The sequence below is a fragment of the Pristiophorus japonicus genome, chromosome 16 (genome assembly GCF_044704955.1).
Source record: "Pristiophorus japonicus isolate sPriJap1 chromosome 16, sPriJap1.hap1, whole genome shotgun sequence".
NCBI classification, from domain to species: domain Eukaryota; kingdom Metazoa; phylum Chordata; class Chondrichthyes; family Pristiophoridae; genus Pristiophorus; species Pristiophorus japonicus.
In genome coordinates, this window is record NC_091992.1 from 49,236,822 (window position 1) to 49,254,827 (window position 18,006).

Here is an 18,006-nt window from a genome sequence, read left to right on the forward strand (position 1 = left end):
CTCTTTGACAAAGCTTTTGGTCACCTGTCCTAATACCTCCTTATGTGGCTCAGTGTTTGACAATGTTCTGTGAAGAAATTTGGGATGTTTTACTACATTAAAGGTGCGATATAAATGCAAATTGTTGTGTGTGTTTTTTGGGAACCATCAAGCAGACACAAACCTAATTTGGGAACTGTAGCATCCACTGGAGATTATATTTCAATTATGGACAACCATTGCCCTTTTGCACATGCTGCTCATCTTGTCTGGAGTACATGGTGCATATTCATTTCTAGCAAAAGTAGCAGCTCAGGAACGGCAAACAAATGCTGATGTGCTCCTTTGCTCTTAGGAGGTTTCTTAGTGGGATTAACGGCCATGGATCCAGAAGATTGGCTTGTTCTTCAAAGAACCATCCTCCGTTTTTCCTCCTCAAATACAGAAGCACCATGCTGCATAACATAATCATCATGGCTGCTTTCTGGATAACAACCACTGGCATGTATAATGGTATACCACTTGAACATTAATTGAGTGCAAGCCTTTTCTATTCTTAAAGACCGTGGGGTTGAAATGAAGAGCCCTTATGATGGGCTCATTATTTCACCCTAAATCCTGGTCAGGAAAACAAGTGCCCTGGAAATCAGGCTTCACAAAATTTAAGTGCACATATGTTGCATGCTGAATGATATTTACTTCAGTGTGTTTATCCGCACCCTGCGCTTTATGTGAGGACAAATCTGACTGGAGGAAATCCAGGACACCCGCTACTTTGATTGACAGCTGCTACTTAAGAGCTGGAAAGGATGACGTTTAAAATTTATTTCTACGTAAAGAAAATTTGGAGAGTTTGTCCAATTTCATGTTTCATGGAAATCGCAATCAAGCTGCACTGACTACAGTGAATCCTTTTCTAACAAGAGTCTTTTGTGGTGCTATATGCATCTGGTTTTCAATTTTGTAGTCATTTAAATGTACAACTGAATGCCCACATGAATCATCAGTGCTATGTATCTCTCAGTGTCAGTGGCATTAAAGTTAAGATGAACTCTTTCAATGTTGATTCTGAATGTTGAGTTTCAATGGTATCCTTAGAGAAGTGACACTGTCTAATGATACCATTTTTAGTATTTTCTTCTTTGGTATCTGCAGTCAGGAAGCTCCTTGTGTCATCTTCTAACTTAACACATTTGTACAGTAAAGTTGTTTGGGTAAGAAAATAATTCTTAAAATATGCAAATTATTTGCCAACAGTACCACAATGAGTTGATGTTCCAATGTTTTGCCACAGTGGAGTGGCCACATTTTCTCAAATGACAAGTTTCAAGTCATGTTGTCAGGAGCAGAACTTGCTGGATGGTTGGTGTTTATACACAAGGCAGAAAGAAATCAAAGAGCTATTCACCCTACATCAATCTTCCTTACCTGTTAATAGCCAGTTGTCTATTTACCTTCTCAGCTGGGAATTGATAAATGTTGATGGGAGAAAAAAATAGTTTAAATGGTGGAAGAGGAAACAATTCTCAAACATCTGAGGAGGTTTGTTGCTTGTGTTCAAAGATTGACGATGCATCATACTCACTTGACCTGAATTCTGCAGCTTTTCCTCCAGATTACACAAAATCAATAAACCGTACTGAATGCTACACCTACAGTTTGCTGGTTTATTACCTGGTTTGCTAGATATGTGAAAACAATGAATTGTCTAAAGATTAACGTTCTGTGTTTTTCCTCCTTTACCAGGATACTGAGATCATCAACACTGCAATACTGACAGGAAGGACCGTGGCCATACCTCTAAAGGTTGTTGCTGTGGAAATGAATGGAATCATCACGGATGTGTCACCCTTTGTTGAGTGCAGATCAACCAATGAGGATATTATTAAGGTAACTTCACTCAAGCAGTGAGACAACAAAGAACATGACATGAATCGTTAGCAAATATTACCAGCTGAATTAATTTGTTTTGTTGATTACAACAGATTGATTACAGTCAAGAAAATGGATGTAGTGTCAGTGGGGTCAAGTTTCGGCCTGAGTTGCTCCTATTTTTTTGGAGCAACTGGTTTAGAATGGAGTATCTTAGAAATTGCAATTCTCGACATTTAGTTTGCTCCAGTTCCAGTCAGTTAGAACAGTTTCATTTTGGAACAGATTTTTTTTTTCAAAAGGGGGCGTGTCCGGCCACTTACGCCTGCTTTGAAAGTTTAGGCAGCGAAAACTTACTCCAAACTAACTTATAATGGAGTAAGTGTAGATTTTTGTACGCTCAGAAAAAACTTGCCTACACTTAGAAAATCAGGCGAAGGTTACAAATCAGGAGTAGGGAAGAGAGATGGGGGGGCGGGGGGAGAGAAAGGGAAGTTTACAAACATGAAACACATCACTTTTACAAATAAAGAGCCATCAATAATAAATGATAAATAAATCAATAAATCAACCAATAAATCAATCAAAAAAAATTAATAAAAAATTAAAAAATCAATAAATAAAAAATAAAGTTTTTACTCACCGACTGCAGCACCGGAGCCCTCCAACAGCATGCTGGGATGGGCCCCCCCCCCCCCCCCCCAGTGTGTCTCTCTCTGTCTCTGTCTGTCAGTGTGTGTCTCTCTCTCTCTGTCTGTCAATGTCTATGTGTTTGTGACAGCGAGGGGAGGGGGGAGAGGGAGGAAGGGGGGAGAGGAGAGGGAGGGGGGGGAGAGAGGAGGAGGGGGAGAGGGGGCGGGAGAGGGAGGGAGGGGGAGGGAGAGAGGGAAAGGGAGGAGAGAGGGGGAAGCGGGGAAGAGGAGTGGAGGAGAGGGAGGAGGCTGAATGGGCCAGGCCGATGTGAAGAAGTCAGGCCGAAGACTTCGGGCAGAGCCCGCCCCCAGCAAGGTGCCGGGCGGGCCCCGCCGAAGGAAGAGGGAGCGGAGCCGGAGCTGTGGCGGGGGGGGGAGCGGGCAGCGGAGCGGGAGCTGGGGAGGGTCGGGCAGCGGAGCAGGAGCTGGGGGGTTCGGGCAGCGGAACGGGAGCTGGGAGGGGGGGGTGCGCGATGGTGAGAGAGCCAGAGGGAGCGTGAGCTGATCAGGGGAGGAAGCTGGAGCCCACAGCCAGAGCAGGAGCTGAAGAGGAGGGAGGTGCAATCTGATCGCCGCCCCAGTGAGCCCATTCGGCCAGGGCTAGGGGCGGCGTGCTTCGAGCCCCTCCCACACAGTTTCGGGCGTCTGGAGCTACTGCACATGCGCGCCAACTGTAGCGCGCATGTGCAGAGGTCCCGGCACCGTTTTCAGCGCAGGGACCTGGCTCCATACCCCTCAGCTTGTGCTGCGCCGCGCTGAGGGCCTGGAACGACCTGAGGGAGTGGAGAATACCGAGGTAAGTTTTCGGCACGGTTTTGAGCGCGGAAATCAGGTGTGGCTCGCATATTCGGTGACAGTCATAGCAAACATGATGTCTGGCATGATTCAAATGGAACATTTTCACTGATGTGTTACAAAGATATAACATAATTACTTGTGAAAGGGGTGATGGCATCCTGTCAGTCGGAAGCACCTAGAGATTACAACTCAATTGTTATTGTGCATAGTACATTGCAACTTTGGAAGTTAATAGTGCAGTTATATTGCAAATACTGTCTAAGATCAATACCTGTTTTTAGAGCATTGTGTATAGGATTAAGTTACACTCTCTCACTTATTCCACACTCTGGTCAAAGTATAGGAGCACTCTGTATAAACACAAATGCAATGCCCTGCTCACCAGCTTCAAGTGTCAATGAAATTTCTAATGAACTGATAGTTACCTGTTTTCTTATTGTAAGGGCAGCAGATTATGAATGAATACAGTGCCACCTGACCCCTTCAGAATCATTGAGCCTATGTAGAAAATGTTTTAAATTGGTATAGTAGTAAGAAGAATTAGACCTTTCATGGCATTCCAAATCCAGTCCAGACTGTTGGGATGAAAGTCTTCTCTCTTGGAAGGATCCTATAATTGAAATTTGTTTGAGCAATTCTCAATCCCGTGGCAAGCAGGAACAAGAATGCTGTGCAAAATTGCTCTTAATTCAGTACTACATTGGTAATCTCATTTAGAGATGGATGGCGTGGAAAATGGTAAGTGGAAATGTCTTGTTGATGGAATAGTGTGTGCTCTTCTCATGTTACAGATGGAACTTTATCATTATCTAAATAATTGCTGGGGTATAGATACAAATTTCAAGTTTGAACCCCCCACCTCCTGTCTAGCATTCTTGGGACTCTCTGCAGCATCCACTCAATGTTCAGGGTTGAGTATAGACACCTACTTAATAGACATCACTGTATATGTTTCCTATCCTCTGAACAAAAAAAGCAATGATGTGCAACGTTCCATCGCTTCCTGCTGCTGAGACAATGCCAAAATAAACTGTTAGATCATCATAAATGCCTTCCTACTTCCCTACTGTATCACATCAAGTGTTTAGTCTACATAATTTGTAGACCAAGGCCACAATAGATTGTAAATTGCAAATCATGTTTAGTTGTATGCACAAGCACATATATTTAACACCTACTGTACTACTAATACTTGCATTTATATAGCATCTTTAATACTCTTGCAATCACTGCTACCCTCCCTCCCGATCATCGCTACCCTCCCCCCACACCCGATCATCACTACCCTCTCCCCACTCCCGATCATCGCTACCCTCCCCCGATCATCGCTACCCTCCCCCTCGATCATCGCTACCCTCCCCCCCCCGACCATCGCTACCCTCCCTCCCCCGATCATCGCTACCCTCCCCACCGATCATCACTAGCCTCCCTCCCGATCATCGCTACCCTCCCCCTCGATCATCGCTACCCTCCCTCCCCCGATCATCGCTACCCTCCCCCTCGATCATCGCTACCCTCCCCCCCCCGACCATCGCTACCCTCCCTCCCGATCATCGCTACCCTCCCCCCCGATCATCGCTACCCTCCCCCCCGATTATCGCTACCCTCCCCCCCCCGATCATCACTACCCTCCCTCCCGATCATCGCTACCCTCCCCCTCGATCATCGCTACCCTCCCCCCCGATCATCGCTACCCTCACTCCCCCGATCATCGCTACCCTCCCCCCCGATCATCGCTACTCTCATTCCCCGATCATCACTACCCTCCCCCTCGATCATCGCTACCCTCCCCCTCGATCATCGCTACCCTCCCCCCCGATCATCGCTACCCTCACTCCCCCGATCATCACTACCCTCCCCACCGATCATCGCTACCCTCCCTCCCCCAATCATCGCTACCCTAAGAAACATAGAAACATAGAAAATAGTGCAGGAGTAGGCCATTCGGCCCTTCGAGCCTGCACCACCATTCAATAAGATCATGGCTGATCATTCCCTCAGTGCCCCTTTCTTGCTTTCTCTCCATACCCCTTGATCCCCTTAGCCGTAAGAGCCATATCTAACTCCCTCTTGAATATATCCCTCTTGACTCTGGATCAGTTCCTATCGAGTGGAGGGTAGCCAATGTAACCCCACTTTTTTAAAAAGGAGGGAGAGAGAAAACAGGGAATTATAGACTGGTCAGCCTGACCTCAGTAGTGGGTAAAATGATGGAATCAATTAATAGCAGTGCATTTGGAAAATGGTGACATAATAGGTCCAAGTCAGCATGGATTTGTGAAAGGGAAATCATGCTTGACAAACCTTCTGGAATTTTTTGAGGATGTTTCCAGTAAAGTGGACAAGGGAGAACCAGTTGATGTGGTATATTTGGACTTTCAGAAGGCTTTCGACAAGGTCCCACACAAGAGATTAATGTGCAAAGTTAAAGCACATGGGATTGGGGGTAGTGTGCTGACGTGGATTGAGAACTGGTTGTCAGACAGGAAGCAAAGAGTAGGAGTAAATGGGTACTTTTCAGAATGGCAGGCAGTGACTAGTGGGGTACCGCAAGGTTCTGTGCTGGGGCCCCAGCTGTTTACATTGTACATTAATGATTTAGACGAGGGGATTAAATGTAGTATCTCCAAATTTGCGGATGACACTAAGTTGGGTGGCAGTGTGAGCTGCGAGGAGGATGCTATGAGGCTGCAGAGTGACTTGGATAGGTTAGGTGAGTGGGCAAATGCATGGCAGATGAAGTATAATGTGGATAAATGTGAGGTTATCCACTTTGGTGGTAAAAACAGAGAGACAGACTATTATCTGAATGGTGACAGATTAGGAAAAGGGGAGGTGCAACGAGACCTGGGTGTCATGGTACATCAGTCATTGAAGGTTGGCATGCAGGTATAGCAGGCGGTTAAGAAAGCAAATGGCATGTTGGCCTTCATAGCGAGGGGATTTGAGTACAGGGGCAGGGAGGTGTTGCTACAGTTGTACAAGGCCTTGGTGAAGCCACACCTGGAGTATTGTGTACAGTTTTGGTCTCCTAACTTGAGGAAGGACATTCTTGCTATTGAGGGAGTGCAGCGAAGATTCACCAGACTGATTCCCGGGATGGTGGGACTGACCTATCAAGAAAGACTGGATCAACTGGGCTTGTATTCACTGGAGTTCAGAAGAATGAGAGGGGACCTCATAGAAACGTTTAAAATTCTGACGGGTTTAGACAGGTTAGATGCAGGAAGAATGTTCCCAATGTTGGGGAAGTCCAGAACCAGGGGTCACAGTCTAAGGATAAGGGGTAAGCCATTTAGGACCGAGATGAGGAGAAACTTCTTCACCCAGAGAGTGGTGAACCTGTGGAATTCTCTACCACAGAAAGTAGTTGAGGCCAATTCACTAAATATATTCAAAAGGGAGTTAGATGAAGTCCTTACTACTCGGGGGATCAAGGGGTATGGCGAGAAAGCAGGAAGGGGGTACTGAAGTTGCATGTTCAGCCATGAACTCATTGAATGGCGGTGCAGGCTAGAAGGGCTGAATGGCCTACTCCTGCACCTATTTTCTATGTCTATGTTTCTATATCCAATGAACTGGCATCAACAACTCTCTGCGGTAGGGAATTCCACAGGTTTAACAACTCTCTGAGTGAAGAAGTTTCTCCTCATCTCGGTCCTAAATGGCCTACCCCTTATCCTTAGACCGTGACCCCTGGTTCTGGACTTCCCCAAAATCGGGAACATTCTATCCGCATCTAACCTGTCCAGTCCTGTCAGAATCTTATATGTTTCTATGAGATCCCCTCTCATCCTTCTAAACTCCAGTGTATAAAGGTCCAGTTGATCCAGTCTCTCCTCATATGCAATCACTGCTACCCTCCCCCCAGATCAATGCTACCCTCCCCCCAGGTCACAGCTACCCTCCCTCCCCCGATCATCGCTACCCTCCCTCCCGATCACCGCTACCCTCCCCTCGATCATCGCTACCCCCTCCCCCCCAATCACCGCTACCCTCCCCCCGATCATCACTACCCCCTCCCCCCCGATCACTGCCCCCCGATCATTGATACTCTCCTCCCGATCACTGCTACCCCCCTCTCTCCCGATCACCGCTACCCTCCCCCCGATCATCGCTACCCCCCTCCCCCCGATCATCGCCACCCTCCTCCCCCCGATCATCGCTAACCCCCTCCCTCCTGATCATCGCCACCCTCCCCCCGATCATTGCTACCCTCCTCCCCCCTGATCATCGCTACCTCCTCCCCCCCGATCACTACTACCCTCCCCCCCGAATCATTGATACCCTCCCTCCCGATCACTGCTACCGCCCTCCCTCCTGATCATCGCTACCCTCCCTCCTGATCATCGCTACCCTCCATCCTGATCATCTCTACCCGCCCCTCCCTCCCGATCATCGGTACCCTCCCCATCCCCCCGATCACCGCTACCCTCCCTCCCTATCACTGCTACCCCACCTCCCGATCGCTGCTACCCGCCCCCCAATCATCGCTACCCCCCTCCCCACTGATCACCACAATCCCCCCCCCCGATCATCGCTATCCTCCCCCCCAATCATCGCTACCCTCCCTCCCGATCATCTCTACCCTCCCCCCACCCCCCCCCCCCGATCACTGCTACCCTCCCTCGCGATCGCTGCTACCCTCCCCCCCCCCGATCACCACTTCCCTCCCTCTTGATCATCGCTACCCTCCCCCCCGATCACTGCTACGCTCCTCCCCCCGATCACTGCTACCCTCCTCCCCCCGATCATCGCTATCCTCCCTCCCGTTTCTCGCTCCCACCCCCACCCATATCAGTGTTACCCTCTCCCCCCGATCAGTGTTACCCTCCCTCCCGATCATCGCTACCCTCCCTCTCGATCACCACTACCTTCTCTTCGATCATCGCTACCCTCCCCCCGATCATCGCTACCCGCCCCCCCCCCGATCACTGCCCCTCCGATCATTGATACCCTCCCTCCCGATCACCGCTACCCACCCCTCGATTATCGCTACCTTCCTCCCCCCAATCATCGCTACCCCCCTCCCGATCATTGCTACCCTCCTCCCCCCTGATCATCGCTACCTCCTCCCCCCCGATCACTGCTACCCTCCCCCCTGAATCATTGATACCCTCCTCCCGATCACTGCTACCCCCCTCCCTCCTGATCACTGCTACCCTCCCTCCCGATCATCGCTACCCTCCCTCCTGATCATCGCTACCCTCCCCCTACCCCCCCCCCCGATCACTGCTACCCTCCCTCGCGATCACTGCTACCCCCCCCCCCCCGATCACCACTTCCCTCCCTCTTGATCATCGCTACCCTCCCCCCCGATCACTGCTACGCTCCTCCCCCCGATCACTGCTACCCTCCTCCCCCCGATCATCGCTACCCTCCCTCCCGTTTATCACTCCCAACCCCACCCCGATAACTGTTACCCTCTCCCCCGATCACTGCTACCCTCCCTCCCCCAATCATCGCTACCTTCCCTCTCGATCACCACTACCCTCCCCTCGATCATCGCTACCCCCTCCCCCCCGATCACCGCTACCCTCCCCCCGATCATCGCTACCCCCTCCCCCCCGATCACCGCTACCCTCCCCCCGATCATCGCTACCCTCCCTCCCGTTTATCACTCCCAACCCCACCCCGATAACTGTTACCCTCTCCCCCCGATCACTGCTACCCTCCCTCCCCCAATCATCGCTACCCTCCCTCTCGATCACCACTACCCTCCCCTCGATCATCGCTACCCCCTCCCCCCCGATCACCGCTACCCTCCCCCCGATCATCGCTACCCGCCTCCCCCCCCCCCGATCACTGCCCCTCCGATCATTGATACCCTCCCCCCCCGATCACCGCTACCCTCCCCCCGATCATCGCTACCCCCCTCCCCCCCCCCCGATCACTGCCCCTCCGATCATTGATACCCTCCCCCCCGATCACCGCTACCCTCCCCCCGATCATCGCTACCCCCCTCCCCCCCCCGATCACTGCCCCTCCGATCATCGCTACCCCCCTCCCGATCATTGCTACCCTCCTCCCCCCTGATCATCGCTACCCCATCCCCCCCGATCACTGCTACCCTCCCCCCCGAATCATTGATACCCTCCTCCCGATCACTGCTACCCCCTCCCTTCTGATCACTGCTACCCCCTCCCTCCCGATCACTGCTACCCTCCCTCCCGATCATCGCTACCCTCCCTCCCGATCATCGCTACCCTCCCTCCCGATCATCGCTACCTTCCTCACCCCCCCGATCACTGCTACCCTCCCTCCCGATCGCTGCTATCCTCCCCCCCCGATCGCTGCTATCCTCCCCCCCCGATCGCTGCTACCCTCCCCCCCCCCGATCATCGCTTCCCTCCCTCCTGATCACTGCTACCCTCCCTCCCGATCGCTGCTACCCTCCCTCCCGATCGCTGCTATCCTCCCCCCCCGATCGCTGCTACCCTCCCCCCCCCGATCATCGCTTCCCTCCCTCGATCATCGCTTCCCTCCCTCTTGATCATCGCTACCCTCCCTCCTGATCACTGCTACCCTCCCCTCCCGATCATCGCTACCCTCCCTCCTGATCACTGCTACCCTCTCCTCCCGATCATTGCTACCCTCCCTCCTGATCACTGCTACCCTCCCCTCCCGATCATCGCTACCCTCCCTCCCAGACACCGCTACCCTCTTTCCAGATCGCCCTCCTTCTCGGTCACCTACCCTTCCCTTTTTTAGAACCTACGTGAGGGCCGCTGATGGCATCGCATCGGCCCGATCTCCGAGTCCTCGACTATGGCGAGCTACCCGGGGACACCCATTGGATGTACACAGCATGCTGGCTTGGTGATATGAGACTCGAGACCCAATATTACATGCGCCTCGGGCCTAATCATTCTGGCATTGGTCCCTGTAACCTCTGCATACTTTTTTGGGTGCACTTTTACTACTAGGCCTTGACTCTTTGCACAGACCTGTTTTAAATAAGTAACAAACTTTCCAAAGCTTAGCAGTAAAAAGCTAGAGGTGGAGCAGTATTTAGCAGTCGCCTGTGAACCTGTCTGATGCCTTGTGTTGCAAGCATTGTGAGATTAGTCATGGCCCACTTTCAATGTATAAAAGAGGGTTTTCAGTTTCACTAAATGCTTTAAAGCATAAAGTACTGAGGGAGTGCTGCACTGTTGGAGGCTTTCAGATGAGACGTTAAACCCTGTCTGCCCTCTCAGGTGGATGTAAAAGATCCCATGGCACTATTTTGAAGAAGAGTAGTTGGGAATTATCCCCGGTGACCTGGCCAATATTAATCCATCAATCAACATAACAAAAACAGATTATCTGGTCATTATCACTGTCATGTATGTAACCTTCGTGTAACGGTAACCTTCATAACAACACTGCATACTGTATACACCTAAGAAATGCACACCTTGACCACAGGGGGTGAACTTGTGGGAGATACTCCTCACCTGGTCATCCAGGTATTTAAAGGGAGGTCCCACGCAGGGTCATCACTTCTTGGTCCTGTGAATAAAGGTTCAGGTCACAGAGTGACCTTGTCTGCAGAATGTGCCTCGTGTGAATTTATAATAGTGTGTAAGGCGACGAGAAACGGGAATCAATGACTGACGAGAATGGCCACCGGTAGCACAGAGGAACGGTACTGTGTTGGTGAGGACTGGGACGATTTCGTTGAGAGGCTCCAGCAGAGCTTTGTCACGAAGGACTGGCTGGGAGATGCAGCGGCTGACAAGCGAAGAGCGCATCTACTGACCAGCTGTGGACCTAAGACGTACGCGCTGATGAAAGACCTGCTCGCACCCGAGAAGCCGGTGGACAAAACCTTTGAAGAGCTCAGCAAACTGATCGGTGAGCACCTCAAACCGGCGAGCAGTATACACATGACCCAACACCGATTCTATACACACCGACGTTGGGAAGGACAGAGCATACCGGACTTCGTTGCGGACCTTCTGCGCTTGGTCAGCCTCTGTAAGTTCACAGACGCCTGCAGGGGGGAGATGTTAAGGGATTTCTTTATTGAGAGCATTGGTCATGCCGGGATTTTCAGAAAGCTAATTGAGACCAAGGACTTGACCTTGGAAGTGGCGGCGTTGATGGCTCAGACTTTCATGGCGGCGGGGGAAGAAACCAAGATAATATTCGCGCGTAACTCTGCTTCCAACGTGGCGATGGATCAGGGAGTTAACATTGTAAACGCGACTCAGAACCCCGCAGGCAGGCAAGGGCAATTCGACACCACCCAGGCAGCAACAGACTCTAGACTGGGTCCTCAACAGAGACAATGGCAGTTTGAACAGGCATTTACGCTATCACGGTGGACAATGTGTCCCGGGATGGGGCCATTGACACCCATTAACAGAGTGCTCAAGAGTAATCAAAGAGACAATCAGAGAGGAATGCCTGGTAACAGCCCTTTTGTTCACAATGATCTCAGCTCATGCTGGAGGTGCGGGGGCAGACATGCTGCAAAAACCTGCAGGTTTCAACAATTTATCTGTAGAAATTGTAACTTCAGTGGACATTTAGCCAGAATGTGCTGGAAGCCCGCAGCGAGGCTAATTTACGAAGCAGATGAACCAGAAGAGGGGTCTGCAAGGCAGGGTGATGCTTGGGACAAAGCAATGGATGCTGAAGTTCAGCAGGTTCATGTGGCAAACATCCACAGCTCATATACCAAAACGCCACCTATGATGATAAAAGTCCTATTGAACAGCATACCGGTATGCATAGAGATGGACACAGGCCAGCCAGTCACTTATGAGTGTCGAACAATTCGAGAAACTATGGCCACTCAGAGGTAGCAGACCCAAACTAGAACACCTTGACACGCAACTACGGATGTACACCAAAGAGATCATCCCAGTGCTAGGCAGTGCAATGTTGGTGGTCACGCATAATGGATTGTCCCGCGCTAGAGGAGATGAACTGGAAATGGGGGGATGTGCATGCCATTTCATCTGTGGAGCGAAGTTCATGCTCACAGGTCCTACAGAAATTTGAGCCACTATTTCAATCTGGTGTCGGGACTTTCAAAGGTACCAAAGTAGTGATACGCATCATCCCGGACGCCCGACCAGTGCACCACAAAGCCAGAGCTGTGCCGTATGTGATGCGGGAGAAAATTGAGAGTGAGTTGGACAGGTTGCTAAGAGAGGGCATAATTTTGCCTGTTGAATTCAGCGACTGGGCAAGCCCCATCGTCCCTGACCTAAAAACAGATGGCTCGGTCAGGATCTGTGGCGACTACAAGGTCACTATCAACCGAGTGTCACTACAAGACCAATACCCGCTTCCGAGAGCAGAGGATCTTTTTGCCACACTGGCAAGCTGTTCACCAAGTTGGACCTCACTTCAGCCTACATGACCCAGGAACTGGCCGAAGAATCCAAGCTACTGACCACCATCACCACGCACAAGGGGCTGTTTGTCTACAACAGGTGTCCATTTGGCATTCAATCAGCGGCCGCTATCTTTCAAAGGAACATGGAAAGCCTGCTCAAATCCATCCCTGGAACAATCGTATTTCAGGACGACATCCTTATCACGGGTCGAGACACCGAGGAACACCTCCACAACCTGGAGAAGGTGCTACGCTGACTGGACTGGGTAGGCCTGCGACTAAAGAAGTCCAAGTGTGTGTTTTTGGCCCCAGAAGTCGAGTTTTTGGGCAGGAGGGTTGCCGCAGACGGGATCCGGCCTATCGAATCCAAAATGGAGGCGATCCGTCATGCGCTCAGGCCCGGCAACACATCAGAGTTGCGTTCATTTCTGGGACTCTTGAACTATTTCGGGAACTTTCTGCCGAACTTAAGCACATTGTTGGAGCCGCTACACGTGCTCCTGCATAAGAGTTGGGATTGGTTTTGGGGGAACTGTCAGGAAAGGGCTTTCAATCGGGCGTGGAACTTGCTTTGTTCGAATAAGCTGTTGACTCTGTACGACCCCTGTAAGAAATTGGTTTTGACATGTGATGCATCATCCTATGGGGTTGGGTGCGTGTTGCACAGAGTAATAATGAGGGCCAACTCCAACCTGTGGCTTATGCCTCCAGGTCGCTCTCCCAAGCAGAACGGGGATATGGAATGGTTGAAAAGGAAGCACTCGCATGTGTCTATGGGGTGAAAAAGATGCACCAGTCCCTTTTTGGCAGAAGGTTCGAGTTAGAAACGGACCACAAGCCGTTAACATCCCTGTTGTCAGACAGCAAAGCTGTCAATGTCAATGCGTCAGTTCGCATACAGTGATGGACTCTCACGCTGGCTGCGTATGACTACACGATACGGCACCGGCCAGGCATCGAAAATTGCACTGACGCGCTCAGCAGGCTTCCACTGGCCACCACTGAGGGGGCAGCGGAGCAAAGCGCTGAGATGGTCATGGCCGTTGAAGCTTTTGACAGTGCAGGTTCCCCCATCACAGCCCGCCAGATCAAAATCTGGACCAACAGAGATCCCCTCCTATCCTTGATTAAGAAATGTGTCCTGACTGGGGATTGGACGCCTGCACACGGAGCATGCCCCGAGGAGGTCAGACCGTTTCACAGATGGATGGATGAGCTCTCCATCCAAGCCGACTGCCTACTATGGGGCAGCTGGGTAGTCATGCTCCAGAAGGGAAGGGAAGCATTCATCAGGGAACTCCACAGCGAGCACCCAGGCATCGTGCTAATGAAGGCCATTGCCTGGTCACATGTATGGTGGCCGGGAATTGACTCAGACCTGGAACACTGTGTTTGCAGGTGCATGACGTGTGCCCAACTGGACAATGCCCCCAGGGAGGCCCCACTCAGCCCGTGGCCCTGGCCCACCAGGCCATGGTCATGTATTCACGTAGACTACGTGGGCCCATTCATGGAAAAAATGTTCCTCATTGTTGTTGATGCGTACTCGAAATGGATCGAGTGCATCATTTTGAATTCGTGCACGACATCCACCACTGTGGAGAGTCTGCGTGCGGTCTTTGCGACCCACGGCTTGCCGGACATCCTGGTTAGCGACAATGGCCCGTGTTTCACTAGCTATGAATTCAGGGAGTTTATGTCGGGTAATGGCATCAAACATGTCAGGACGGCACCGTTCAAGCCGGCTTCCAATGGCCAGGTGGAACATGCGGTCCAAATCATAAAACAGGGCATGCTCCGGATTCAAGGACCCTCCCTTCAATGCCGCCTATCGCGCCTCCTGCTGGCCTATAGGTCCCGACTGCATTCGCTCACGGGAGTCCCGCCCGCAGAACTACTCATGAAACGTACACTTAAAACTCGGTTGTCCCTCATTCATCCTGTCCTGTCCGACATTGTTGAGGGTAAGCGCCAGTCCCAAAATGAGTGCCATGACCGTAACTCAAAGGGAAGATGTATAGAAATCGATGACCCTGTATTTGTTCTTAATCACGCTTTGGGGCCCAAGTGGCTTGAGGGTACTGTAATTGGCAAAGAGGGGAATAGTGGCACAGTGGTCAGACTTAACAATGGATAGATATGCCGCAAGCATCTGGACCAAGTAAAAAAAAAAGGTTCAGCATGGACACTGAGGAACCTGAGGAAGATCATGAGATGTTGCCCACATCACCGCCAGTGAACGAGCAACAAGAACATTCAGCAGCATGCACAGTCCCTGCGGCCAGCCCGGACAAGCCGGAATCACCACAGGTGACAGAGATGCATGCCAAGGCTCAACAACCAGAGCCCCAACTGCGGCGCTACATGAGAGAGCGTTGACCACCTGAAAGACTTAATCTTTGGCCCCATAAGATATAGTGGGGGGAGGTGATGTCATGTATGTAACCTTCATGTAACTGTAACCTTCATAACAACACTGCATACGGTATACACCTAAGAAATGCACACCTTGGCCACAGGGGGTGAACTTGTGGGAGAAACTCCTCACCTGGTCATCCAGGTATTTAAAGGGAGGCCCCACGCAGGGTCATCACTTCTTGGTCCTGTGAATAAAGGTTCAGGTCACAGAGTGACCTTGTCTGCAGAATGTGCCTCGTGTGAATTTATAGTTGTGTGTAAGGACATTACAATCACATTGCTGTTTGTGGGCACAAATTAACTACCGTGTTTCCCACATTACAACAGTGGCTACACTTCAAAAGTACTTAATTGGCTGTAAAGTGCTTTGAGACATCCGGTGGTCGTGAAAGGCGCTGTATAAATGCAAGGCTTTATTTTTTTCTTTCTTTAAAAAGAATTGTCAAGCTGCACTTATTCCACACTCTGACTGTCCTTATCTGAATCTTAATGCTGTAAACAATCTTTGAGTTACTAGACAAGGTACACGTTGGATGCATTCATCTCATCCTAGTGCTCGACAGATTTGGTGAGTTTTTACCTGACAAGGCTGTAGCACTATCCTAGTGTGACAGGCCTAAAGAAAGCCTAGATTCTGACAGCCCAGATCAGTTGACAAGAAAGTACCGGGCTAAAGGTTGTCAAATTCATTGCCCTGATGTAATATGATGTGAGTTACATGAGGATATTGCCTGATTGGACAGTCCATCCTCTACAACAATTTACTATTCTCTCAGTATTGGTAATTGCTTTCAGATTTTGAGAGTATTTGGATCAATCATTTATATTGGTGGCTTCAAACTAAATATGTTTACTGGTGTAATTACAGATATCTTTACAAAAACAGTTAAAAAAGAAACATCACTTCCAATTTTTAACAGGCAGCAAACACGAATGATATTTCAATAAGTGCACAAGACCCTTAATTCATCAGCTTTATTCAAATAATTTGGCTTTCAAAATATTAAGTGCAAAATCATACACTGATTATTGAGAATGTATTTAAATAGATTAGATGGCATTCACAATACAGTAGTTTGATGTTTAAAAAATTGTAATAACGCATTTATGTTTTTCTCACATCTCAATTGTGAAACGTACCAAAAAAAAGCACAGTTTAAAATTAATGTAGAATGAAACACATTACCTGGCTAGTAAGAGATTTCAGTTTGGTGGTGTGGTATTATTTATTACTCTAATCCCAAATGTCATAACCAGAAGAGTAGCATATGCATATTGGTTAGCTTGTTATTAAGGTGCCTACATTATTAGCTGACTTTTACTGCATAATTCATTAATGCATATGAAAGAAAGACTAGCATTTTATATAGGGTTTTCACAACCTCAGGATGTCTCGTAGCGCATTACAACCAATGAACTACTTTTGAAATGTAGTCACTGTTGTAATGTAGGAAATGTGGCAGCCAATTTGCACACAGCAAGGTCATACAAACAGCAATGTGATAATGGCCTGATAATCTGTTTTAGTGATGTTGGTTGAGGGATAAATATTGGCCAGGAAACTGAGGAGAACTCCCCTGCTCTTCTTCGAAATAATACTATGGGATCTTTTATGTCCACCTGAGAGGGCAGACGAGTGCTCGGTTTAACATCTCATCCGAAAGACGGCACCTCCAACAGTGCAGCACTCCCGCAGTATATGTGAATAAGTGATGCATTGGAGAGATTCTGAGAGTAAGATGGTTGATTCAGAACAAGGTATCAGATAAGCTCTATTGAATTAGGTCACTGAAGGAAAGAAAACAGATGCTGTGCTAACAGAAATGAATTGGTTCTATTGATTCATAAGAACGTAATAAAGTATAGATTGACAGAAACCCATTCTGCTTTCTCCAACAGGCTATATCTGTATAAGATGAAAGTTCACGGGGTTGGGGGTAATATATCAGCTTGAATAAAGGATTGGCTAACTAACAGAAAACAGAGAGTCAGGATAAATGGGTTATTTTCCGATTGGCAAACAATAAGGGGTACCAGAGAGATCGGTGCTGGGACCTCAACTATTTACAATCTATAGTAATGATTTGGATGAAGGGACCGAGTGTAATGCAGCCAAGTTTGCTGATGATACAGAAATGGGTGGGAAAGCAAGTTGTGAGGAGGACACAAAACATCTGCTATGGGATATAGACAGGCTAAGTGAGTGGGCAAAAAATTGGCAGATGGAGTACAATATTGGAAAGTGTAAGGTTATCCACTTTGGCAGAAAAAATAAAAAAGCAAATTATTACAGGTTGAACCTCCCTTATCCGGATCTCCCTTATCCGGAACCACCCCTCGTCTGGAACCATTCCCGGCCACCGGGTGGCGCATGCGCAGAACTCCAACATAAACAAATTGAAGACCTTCCTCGCTGCCGATTCCCGCAATCGCTGGCCTGACCCCCCCCCCCCCCCCACCCCATGATCTCTCTGCCGCTCTCCCAGCCTCAAGCCTGCCAGCCCCTTGCTCAGTACTTGTACCATAACAGCAGCAATAACAGCAGAATCCAACCCCTGCAGTCACTTGTGAACTCGCTGGTGTCTCAGCAGATTGGGTGACTGAGTGAATCCCTACCCACACTCCGAGCAGGTGAACGGTCTCTCAACACTGTGAACTTGCTGGTGTTTTAACAGGTCGGATGACTGAATGAATCCCTTCCCACACTCCGAGCAGGTGAACAGTCTCTCCCCAGTGTGCACTCGTTGGTGAATTATTGCTGCTGTTATTCACATCCTTACTGAATCTTGTTCATTCTGTTAGTTGTCGGTTGTTTCTGCTGATGTTAATAACCCTTCAACGAGGCTGGAGTTTAATATTTTGATATTTCAAATAACAGTGTGTCGATATTTGATGTCTCCAAGATAAGAGGAG

General features: G+C 49.4%; 1 protein-coding gene across 2 annotated transcripts in view; it reads left to right on the forward strand.

Annotated features, from left to right (window-relative positions):
• tmem132e (transmembrane protein 132E) overlaps positions 1 to 18,006 on the forward strand; it is a 999,351-nt gene that overhangs the window by 794,558 nt on the left and 186,787 nt on the right. For both annotated transcript variants that reach the window (XM_070857286.1, XM_070857287.1), the window contains exon 5: positions 1,726 to 1,869. In XM_070857286.1, coding sequence (XP_070713387.1) covers positions 1,726 to 1,869 — 144 coding nt within the window. The remainder of the gene's footprint in view (positions 1 to 1,725; positions 1,870 to 18,006) is intronic.